Here is a 10,871-nt window from a genome sequence, read left to right as displayed (position 1 = left end):
GTTCTCAAGAGAAAGGAGGTAAAAGCAGGGTCTTGAAGAGACATCATAGCGGCTTTATTCACAACAGCCAAAAGAGTGGAAGCAACCCAAGCGGCCATGGATGCAGCATGGAGAAGGGGACTATCACGCAGCCTTCTGAAGCAAGGGGCCTCCGACACAGGCTGCAGCATGGAGAAGGGGACTATCACGCAGCCTTCTGAAGCAAGGGGCCTCTGACACAGGCTGCAGCATGGGTGAGCCCCGAGGACACGATGCTCCGTGAAATAAGCCGGAAACCGAGGGACGAAGACCTCGTGGTTCTGCTTACGGGAGGTCACGGCAGCCCACCACAGTGTTCTTGTCTGGGAAATCCCATGGACGGGGGAGTCTGGTGAGCTACAATCCATGGGGTTGCAAAGAGTCCCACACGACCTAGGACGAAACAGACAAGAGGAGTTAAGTCCATAGAGACAGATAAGAGAGCACCGGGCTAGGGGAGGGGGGAGGGGGTTAGTGTTTAACAGGGACAGAGTCCGGCTTCCCCGGTAGCTCAGACAGTAAAGAGTTTGCCTGCAATGCAGGAGACTCCGTTCAACCCCTGGGTCAGGAAGGGAGAAGGGAATGGCAACCTACTCTAGTATTCTTGCCTGGAAAATCACGTGGATGGAAAAGCCTGGTGGGCTACAGCCCATGGGGTCGCAAAGAGTCGGACACGACTGAACAGCTAACACACACACGAGGGGACAGAGCCTCAGCTGCTCAGGATGAGAGAGTTATAGGGGATGGATGGGTGCCATGGCTGCACAATATTATGAAGGTATTGAATGCCATTCAATAGCTGAATGGCATTTAAGTTGACTTAAAACTCAACATTCAGAAAACTAAAGATCATGGCATCAAGTCCCATCACTTTATGGCAAATAGACGGCAAAACAGTGGAAACAGTGAGAGATTTTATATTTCTGGGCTGCAGAAATCACTGCAGATGATGACTGCAGCCATGAAATTAAAAGATGCTTGCTCCTTGGAAGAAAAGTTATAACCAACCTAGACAGCATATTAAAAAGATATTAAAAGATATTAAAAGATATTACTTTGCCAACAAAAGTCTGTCTAGTCAAAGCTATATTTTTTCCAGTAGTTATGTATGTAGGTGAGAGTTGGATTATAAAGAAAGCTGAGTGCTGAAGAACTGATGCTTTTGAACTGTGGTGTTGGAGAAGACTTTTGAGAGTCCCTTGGGCTGCAAGGAGATCCAACCAGTCAATCCTAAAGAAAATCATTCCTGAATATTCATTGGAAGGACTGATGCTGAAGATGATACTCCAATACTTTGGCTACCTGATGCGAAGAACTGACTCATTGGAAAAGGCCCTGATGCTGGGAAAGACTGAAGGCAGGAGGAGAAGGGGATGACAGAGGATGAGATGGGGATGGCATTACCGACTCAATGGGCATGAGTTTGAGCAAGCTCCAGGAGTTGGTGATGGACAGGGAAGCTGGTGTGCTGCAGTCCATAGGGTTGCAAAGAGTCGGATACGACTGAGCAACTGAACTGAACTGAATGCCATTCAAGCTGCTACACTTAAAATGGCTAAGATGACAGATTTATGTTTTAGCGGGAATTTGGGGCTTTTTTTGTTTTGTTTTTTGCTAATGCAGCCCTGAATCTTTATTTTTTCTAATTTATTTTTAATTGGAGGATAACTGCTTTACAGTGTTGTATTGATTTCTGCTGTACAACAAAGTAAATACAGGTCTACATATATCCCCTTCCTCTTGAAGCTCCCTCCCACCCCCTCGGTCATTGCAGAGCGCCCGGCCAAGCCCCCTGTGGCTTCGCAGCATGTTCCCAGCAGCTGCCTGGCCTGCACACGGCGGCGGTATATACATCAATGTGCCTGTCTTAACTCACCCTAACCTCTCCTTCTCCTGCCGTATCCACAAGTCTGCTCTCCGTTCTTGCCCTACATGAAGTCAGAAAGAGAAAAACACAGTATTGTATATTAACACTTATGTATGAATCTAGATTTAAGTTTTGTTTTCCACAATTAAAAAGAAAGAGGAGTGTGTACATGTCCATCCCAGACTCCCTAACCACCCCTTCCCCTACATCCTTCCTCCCTGGCGACCATCAATCAGTTCGTTATCTAAGTCTGGGAGGCTGTTTCTGTTTCAAAAATAAATTCGTTTTTATCATTTCTTTTTAGATTCTGAATACAAGGGATACCATACGATATATGAATCCTGGTCTTCTCTCCTACAGGGCAGAGTGTGGACTTGACTTGGGGAGGGCAAGCAAATAATGACATAATTCATTAATGAGTTGATAACTGTGGAAGAGTTACAAAGAGCTGCCAGTGTGCTAAATGCTCGTGGTCCCCACCCAGACCCCTTCCCAGGATGACGCCTTTATCCTCAAAGCTGCTGATGGCTCCTGAGTCCCCATGCTCCTTGACTTTCCCAGAAAGGAGGAACCACCTCGCCTGTCTATGCCTGTGAGGGTCTACCACTGGCTACCAGGGAATTCCTCCACTTATTGTTTTTTTTTTTAAAGAAACATTTAGGATTCAAATGCTAAATCAAGAACAATTACAATTCATTCTCATTGAAAAATGACCCTGGGTGCCCAGGACCCTTGTCACATTCTAGAACAGAGAGGAGTGCATCAGTGCAGGCTTCTGGATGGGAGGTGGGTTTCCCGAGTTCCCTCCAGGAACGGGGGAGCCAGCCCCCCTCCGAGAAGACCCCACCACGCCCAGATGAGGGCCTTTGTTCTGCCTGACAGCGACTCCTAACACCTAGCCAGAAAAATCATCCCATCAGCTCCAAGATAAAAAGGATTGAGACCTTAAGACTGTAATTAAGTCTCTTAGGAGAATAACAATGACGATAGGGAAGCGTGACTGTTTGTTGTACCCAGCACATCACAAGCTCTGTGTCCTCAATCCTGACACCAGGCCCCTGAGGCACAGGGAAGTCACCTGGCTCATCCAAGGTCACATAGATGGAGGCCCTGAGGCTCGCCCACCCTCCACCTGGGCTGTTTGGTCACCAAGGACGAAAAGAATGGAGGAGGAGATGCCCCAGAAGTCTCCCCACCCCTGCCCGCTTCGTGGCCATCTATTCTCAGCCCGCCAGCCACGTCCTTCCTCTGCTGTCCCCAGCCGACCGTTGAGATGGGGCCCCGGGACCCAGCCTCTCTGCCTTACCTCCTCCCCGGCTCGAGGATGAGGGCCCCGCCCAGGCAGGGATCTCTGTTTTCCTCACTCGGGTGTCCCGAGCTCTTAGGACTGCGCCTGACACACAGCAGGCACGCAACAGATGAGTTGGCAGAAGTGAGTGAATGACTTTTCAGCCCCCTCTTTGGAGAGGGCCAATATAGCCGATATCAGCCTAGGTTAGAGGCTGGAAGGCCAAATGGGAGCTCAGTTCAACTGCAAGATTCTGCCAACCGTGGGCAGGTTCTCACCCGGAAGCTGGATGAAGCTTTCCGTGTTTGGCCGGGGACCGCCGGGGACAGCTGGAGAAAAGGCCAAGGCTGCGCACGGGTCAGGGATTCACTCCTCCCCCACCCGCATCCCAAGGAGGACAAAGAATTACCCCTCTCACTTCCCCTAGGGCTGCAGCAACCAAGGACCACAGAGCGGGTGGTGTCACATAACAAGAATGCGTTGTCCTTCCGTCCTGGAGGCCGGAAGCCCGAGATCGAGGTGCGGGCAGCTGAGCCCCTTCTGAGGCTGACAGAGCCTGGGCCAGGCCTCTGCACGCCCGCTGGGAGTCTTGGTGCCTTGGCACTTCCTTGCTTGCAGATGCATCACCTTAGCCCTCCTCCATCCACGGCTGTGTCTCCATGACCTTCCTTTTATAAGCGTGCCAGTTGTATGGATGATTACAGCTCATACTAAGGACCTCATTGTAACTCAATTCCCTCTGCAAACACCCTGTTTCCAAAGTGCATTCTATGTATGGAGGTTAAGACTCCAACGTGTCTTCTTGCAGGGCACACTATTTAACCCATAACCTTGTCCATGTATTTTTGTCCTCCCTAGATCATGGGCATCAAAAATAATAATGTGATGTCTTAGCAACATAGGTACCATTAAGGAACCCCACAGCTTGTTTTTCCAGGAGTCATATACAGATGTGACAGTTGGACCATAAAGAAGGCTGAGCGCTGAAGAATTGATGCCTTCGAACTGTGTTGCTGGAGAAGATTCTTTAGAGTCCCTCGAACATCAAGATCAAACCAGTCAATCCTAAAGGAAATCAGTCCTGCATTGGAAGGACTGATGCTGAAGCTGAAGCTTCAATACTTTGGCCACCTGATGAGAAGAGCCAACTCATTGGAAAAGACCCTGATGCTAAGAAAGATTGAAGGCAGGAGGAGAAGGGGACGAAAGAGAACAAGATGGCTGTATGGCATCACCAACTCAATGGAGGTGAATTTGAGCAAACTCCAGGAGACGGTGAAGAACAGGGAAGCCTGCAGTCCACTGGGTGGAAAGAGTGGGACATTCCTTAGGGACTGAACAAGAACAGCCCTGATGGCTTTTTGTGGGTCTTTTTGCCAACCAATTGGATGTATTTTATGGGGGGAGGGGAACCCAGGTTCTTGGCCCATTAGGTCAGAACTGGTTTTTTTTTTTTTTGCTGTTGACACGACTGAGACCTCCTATACCACATCCTAGTAGAGACCAGTTGGATATATATATAGTTGGCATAGAGCTCACGAAATAACCTGTTCCTTTACGGTGACTGACGCACTGGATGGTTCTAGTCTGTACGATTTCTTCTAGTTGCTTTCATTAACATTAATTGATTTGTTTGGTTGTGCGGGTCTTAGTCGCAGCACGCAGGGTCTTTAGTTGCGGCATGCAAACTCTTGGGATTTCCCAGGTGGCTCAGTGGTAAAGCCCCCGCCTGCCAAGCCAGAGATGCAGATTCGATCCCTGGGTTGGGAGGATCCCCTGGAAAAGGAAACAGCAACCCCACTCCAGTGTCCTTGCCTGGGAAATCCCATGGACAGAGGAACCAGGCAGGCTACAGGTCACAAAGAGTCGGACACGACTTTGTGACGGGGCATGCATGCACACGGGAACCCTTAGTTGCTGCATGTGGGGTCTAGTTCCCCCACCAGGGATCGAACCCTGGCCCTCAGCACTGGGAGCTCAGAGTCTTAACCACTGGGCAACCAGGAAAGTCCCTCCAGTCCCTTTTAAGGCTAGCTGGGGTTCATTATGTTGATTTCAAGACCCCTTGGTGAGAGGTTGAAAAATTTGCTTGGGACAGTCTTATGACCAATTCTGGGAGCTACACTCCCCACCCGCAGGAAAGTACATAGAATGGTTAGCCTGGACCAGGCCAAGGTGATGGGCATGGCTCTGGTTAGTCCCCGGGTGGGCAGAGTGCGAATTGGCCCCGTCTGCAGAATCAGTTGCAAAAATCAGAGTCATCACGAAACTCTGACACTCACCACCTCCCCACCCCCACCCCAGGCTCCTGTCTTCAAGGCCACATTTGTGTGGACACAGCTGGCTAAAATTCGTCTCCCCCACCCCCAGCCCTGGGCCCAGTGAGGCAAGGCTCAGGGCCTCAAATAGACACTGGGAGACAAGGAGCAGGGAGTCACACATTGGCATTTCAAGGCAGGTTTTAATCGTTTGCAATACCTTCCCCAGTTACATTCATCAAGGCCAATGAGACTCTTTATATGTGGTGAACGTTTTCCATTTATTCTGTATTTCGATGTGCACAGCACATACCTCACAGTATGGGTCAGCACCTGTATAAAACTACAGACAGATTCTGAAAACAGCAGTGGGTACAGAAACCGCAAATCCCCATCACAGCAACAGAAACACTTTACAATATTTCAAAGATTCAACGACACCTCTGAACGCTTCACGTCTGATTCACTGACTATATACACATGGTCAAGGATGGCCGAGTTCTCCCCTTAAGACATCTGAGTTCCTGACAATCTGATCGGGCTCTGAGACAAGGCGTCGTGCAATATGCAAGGCATCTGAAACAATCTGGTTTGTTACTATGTGAATACAGTAAATACAGAACAGCCATAAATTCCAGCCCCTGCTCCCCCCTCCCGCAAAGCTTCCCCCTCCCCCCTGCAACCAGCACCCAGATCTCTGAGCATCGCTCAATACTCCTGGAGTCTAGGGCGTGGTTTAAAATTTTTAAAAAATTTTTACTGCCAGGTCTGAACAGCAGTGTGAGATGCAGCGTCCCATCTTAAGTGGCTTCTGACTTCTAGGCTTCAGTTTAAGAACAGTATTTTAAGTAGATGATTTGCATTTGAACAAAGAGTTTTAAAAAGGAATGTGAAAGACAAAAACGCCAATCAGATTTTCCAGTCTTGCTGTCTGTAGACTCCCATAAAGTTAATTCGGGAGACAGTTCAGAAACATCTTAGGAGAGTATTAAAGTCTTGAGGAAACATTCGGAGCATTTCTGGTAGCAAGCTAAGGTCATTTTGTATAAACTCGAAAAAGTCATTCATTAAAATTAAATGTTTGCCATCACCTCGGAACTTTTTTTAAACCTCACCGACCCTTGCCTCTTCCATCTTTGCTTCCAGGACAGGGGTTACATTTGTAAAATATATAAAGAAAAATATAAGGTTACTTGGTGACCATATAGTGTACTCTAACAGCTGTCTGCAAATATTTTCACGATGATTATCCTTACTAAAAGTAAATCGTGGGGTAAAGATAGCTCAAACGTGACAAGGTTCGAATGGGGCGCACCAAACGCTATCTGCAATCCTTTTTGGCTACATATGGAAAAAAAAAGCCACTTGGGATGGCAGAACTCTACACTCGGTCTGAGCTTTCTGCAGATTTTGCCAGATGAGCAGTTCAAGGGCTTTTGAGGTAGATGTGAAATCCACTTAATCAGGAATGCAACGGACAGAAGCAGCACCTTCCCGCATGCAAACTGCCTGAAGTGTTTTTGGACAATTACAAGGACATTTCACCTAAATGAACAGCTAGTTCCAGCCCAAAGCTTCCCAAACACAGGGAAGTGTGTTTTTAAAAAGAAGATATATATATATGTGTGTGTGTGTGTGTGTGCGCTATTACTTATCAGAAGTCTCCACACCACAAACTGTCTCTCACCCCTCAGGTTTTCGGGGGTGGTTATAAATCCAATCTTGTCCATTCCCAGCCTCCTAGTGGAATATCAATTCCTCTCCATCAGATTTTACAAAATCACTTTGTTTTTGCCCTTTCCCAATAGCCACAGATAAACAGTGGCTGTGGCCAGTCCAAAAAAGGAAAACAGGAGTTTATAAAGTTGCCCACGGGTCTCCCCCATCTGGTAGACTGAGGAAGATTGACTGCAGCAAAGTTCAAAGGTCATACATGGCAGATCTAAAAACGGAGTGGCAGCGGTGGCCTCGACAGTGCGCTTTCTGTACCCGAAGTAAACCGATATGTCCCGAGGAATATCTTCAGGGCAGAAAGGGAGTGGGGCAGTGCAGGATGCTAGGAAGGGAGCCAAGCCTGGGAGCTTCCTTCACCGGCTTCCAAAGCCCCAGGAAACGTTTCCAGGCACAAGGATGCTCACTGCCAAGCCACAGGGGACAGTGCAAAGCGTGGGTTGATATCGGAGGCTGACATCACCGGGTTTAATACATGGAATAGCAGCAGCCACTTGTGACAACTTTCCAACAAGTTGAGTAAACCCAGTGGAAGGGTCTCTACTGTTCTACCAGAAAAAGTCAGGCTTTGGTTGGGGGTGGGGGTGGGGGGTTGCTTTTGTTCTTCCAGAAAAATACAGAACACATCCACAGAACCATAAATAATTTGGCGGCGATATATACACATTTAAATAATTAATTTAAATATCTTACACCTACTCTGGCATTCAACCGTCCATTTGAAGAAAGTGCACCAAGGGGACCCTCGGTACTCCCCTCCGGGGGGGCGCTAAGGGTCACAGCCTGGGGAGGAAGTGGGTGACCTTCATGGTGGGGGACACCCGGTTCCCCTTCTTGGCCTTGCCGTTCTTGCTCAGGGCGATGAACATGCCGGGGTGCCGGTCGCACTCGTAGGCGTTGTAGTTGTTGGGGAGGAGGATCTCTCTGAACCTGCACTCGTCGGTGAAGAAAGGCTGGGAGGGAAGGAGGAGCCGGGTCAGGGGCCATCGCGGGCCAAGGGACCTCTGGGGCAGTGGTCAGGGACTCCTCTCTCTCCCGGCCCCTCCTTGGCTGGGAGGTCCCTCCTGAGAAGCCAGGGTACCCAGACTTTCACAGGGTGAGGAGAGGGACCCCGCCAGTCCCCAGCCACCGCGACTCCAGGCACCTGCCCGGCACCTGGAAGCCAGACCAGTGCGTCTTCACTGGGTCCACCTAACGACTGCCGTCCTGCCCACTGGGACCGGCCCAGGGGCTCCAGGCAGCGGCTCCTGATGGCGTCCTTGACCCACTGGCAAGTGACCACTCAAGGATGGCGGGAGCGCTGTCCCTGTCTTGGGGCTGGGCCTCTCCTTTGGGCTGGTGGGCGTCCCTGGTGGCTCGGTGGTAAAGAATCCTCCTGCCAATGCAGGAGATGCAGGTTGGATCCCCGGGTTCAGGAAGATCCTCTGGAGAAGGAAACTGACCACCCACTCACTCACTCCAGGATTCTGGCCTGGGAAATCCCATGGACAGGGGAGCCTGGCAGCCGAGGGTCTACAGGATCGCCAAAGAAATCCAACAGGACTGAGTGACTGAACGACAAGGGGGAGCGGCACTGCCTCAGGAGCGGGGTTACTTTCAATCCCGCGGCCCCCACCGCAGCTCCACGATCCTGGCGTCGGACGGCCTGGAAGCGTCACGATGCTGCCCGGCTCGGCGGGGCCCACGGTACTCACCGAGCCGTACAGCCTGCCCCGGCTGCTCATGGCCACGAAGAACCGGCTGGCCACCCCGAAAATGCTCACCACCCCGCGCTCCACCGGCGACAGCTCCAGCAGGCCTGGGGGCGGGGCGCGGGTCATTCCCGGGCACCGGACCCTCGGCCCGAGCTTCCCACCTGGGCCCCTCCTCCCCCCGGGACCCCCACTTCTGGGGGTGGAGATGAATCTAAATGGCCCTGCTCCCTCCGCGGTGCAGGCCGCCCCCCATGGGCCCCAGGAGCCCCGCGGGCTCGGCCCTTGTCCCGGCCGCGCCCAGTCCGGGACTACAGGAGCGGGGTGGCCCCCCTGCGGCCCCCTAGTCCGACCCCGACGTGGGCGCGCGAGCCGCCCACTGCGGGTTGCCGGTGGCTGCGCCGGGCTCCCGGTGCCCACGAGCGAAGGCGCTGGAATCCGGCACCCAGATTCCGGACTTCTGAAGGCGGGAGGCGGGCTCAGCCGCCGGGTTGCGCAAAGCCAAGAGTGTTGGCGTCCCCGGCGTCTTTACGCCAGAGGGGACCGGACCCCGAGTCCGCTCCGGTTCCCATAGCCCAAGAGCAGGTGCCGGCGAGACCTTCCTGTGCGAGCTGGAAGGGGCGGCAGCTGTCCCGGGCCCCGACCCTCCCCGTCCGGCCCGCCCCACTCACTGTCACTCGTGTCCGCGTGCACGCCGCCGATGCGGCCGTCGGGGAGCACCTGGAGGTGGAAGCCGATGCCCACGTTGCAGTACAGCCTCCGCAGCCGCTTGATGCCCAGCAAGTAGTCGCCGGCGCCGCTCTGGACGGCAGCCTCCTTGGGCTGCGCGGCCACCGGCAGGCGCGCCAGCGAGCGCGCCACCAGGCTCTCCCAGCGGCGCTCCAGCTCGGCCTCCAGCGTGCCGTTGGGGGCGGTGGGCGCGGCGGCGCCCCCTCGGCCGGCCCAGGGCGCCAGCACGGCCAGCAGCACCGCCGGGAGCAGCGCCGCCGCGGCCGCCCCGGGCCCCGCCATCCCCCGCCCTCGGGCCGTGCGTCCGCGGGTGGGTCAGTGCGCCTGGGAGCCGGCGGGCGAGCTCGTCACGGGGGGGCTTGCGGGAGCGCACTGCCTGGGCCGGGGCAGGTAGTGCCCGGCCGGGGCGGGGAAAGCGGGAGGCGAGCGACGGGGCCCCCGGACGCCGGGAGCTACCTGGGCTGCATGGAGAGGCGGGCAGCGGTGGCAGGACGCACGGCCCGGGCTGGGACCCTGCGGAGCGGTGCGCGCCTCCCTGCGCGCTGGGCCAGCGGCCGCCGAGCCGCTATATATAGCCGATAGCCACCCCCCCCGCCCCTTCTACTCCCGCAGGGGGGCCTTCGCGTTTCGCCTGGGCCCCGGGGCGCTGTGGCGCTCGCGGCGGCTGGTCGCAGGCCGCCTGCCAATCAGGGCTGGGGGAGGAAGGCGGCAGGGGCCCAGCGCCGCCGCGGCCACCTGGAAGGTCCCCGGCCCCGCCCCTGGCTTCGCCCGGCCCACGGGACCTGGGGGTCCCCACCCTGGGCCGTCTCCTCCGCTCTTGTCTTTCCGCCAAAGTTTGGCCACTTGCACTTTGTCCCTGCCTGTCGGGTCTCCATGGGTGCCCCTCTCGGCCGCGGCCCTCACCCAGCACCCTCAACTCGAAGTCACTCCTAGCGCTTTGTCTTTCAGGGGCTTTCCAGAACCTGTGCCCGGCTCGGACCCCGGGGACCCACCTGGGAATGCGGGCCGGTAAGGGCAGTACACACCTGAAGGGCCAGTGGTGGGAGGAAGAATCCAGGCTGGAGGGAGGCAAGGGCCGGGGTTGGCCACCTGAGCACTGGTGGCCAGGGACGGAGCTGTGGCCACCAGGAGGAGGCATGCCCTGAGCAGGGGGCCTGGATGGGTGGTGCTGAGAGAAGACGGGGCACGTTGGTGCACCCCAAGGCCACTGGCTCTGCACCCCCATACACACCCACTGCCACGCAAAGACAGGGGACCAAGCCAGAGAGGACATCGTCACCCCCCTTCCC

At 54.3% G+C, this 10,871-nt stretch overlaps 1 protein-coding gene across 1 annotated transcript; it reads right to left on the bottom strand.

Moving 5' to 3' along the window:
• Window positions 1-7,938: 7,938 nt before the first annotated feature.
• FGF4 (fibroblast growth factor 4) lies at window positions 7,939-9,864 on the bottom strand. The gene is made up of 3 exons (XM_010837649.1): window positions 9,525-9,864; window positions 8,857-8,960; window positions 7,939-8,115 (listed from the first exon to the last, which is right to left on the bottom strand). The coding sequence occupies exons 1-3, from the start codon at window positions 9,862-9,864 to the stop codon at window positions 7,939-7,941; spliced, it is 621 nt and encodes a 206-aa protein (XP_010835951.1).
• Window positions 9,865-10,871: the final 1,007 nt, after the last annotated feature.

Source organism: Bison bison, unplaced genomic scaffold, assembly GCF_000754665.1.
Source record: "Bison bison bison isolate TAMUID 2011002044 unplaced genomic scaffold, Bison_UMD1.0 scf7180017864080, whole genome shotgun sequence".
Lineage (NCBI taxonomy): Eukaryota > Metazoa > Chordata > Mammalia > Artiodactyla > Bovidae > Bison > Bison bison.
This window is presented reverse-complemented; position numbering and strand designations above follow the sequence as displayed.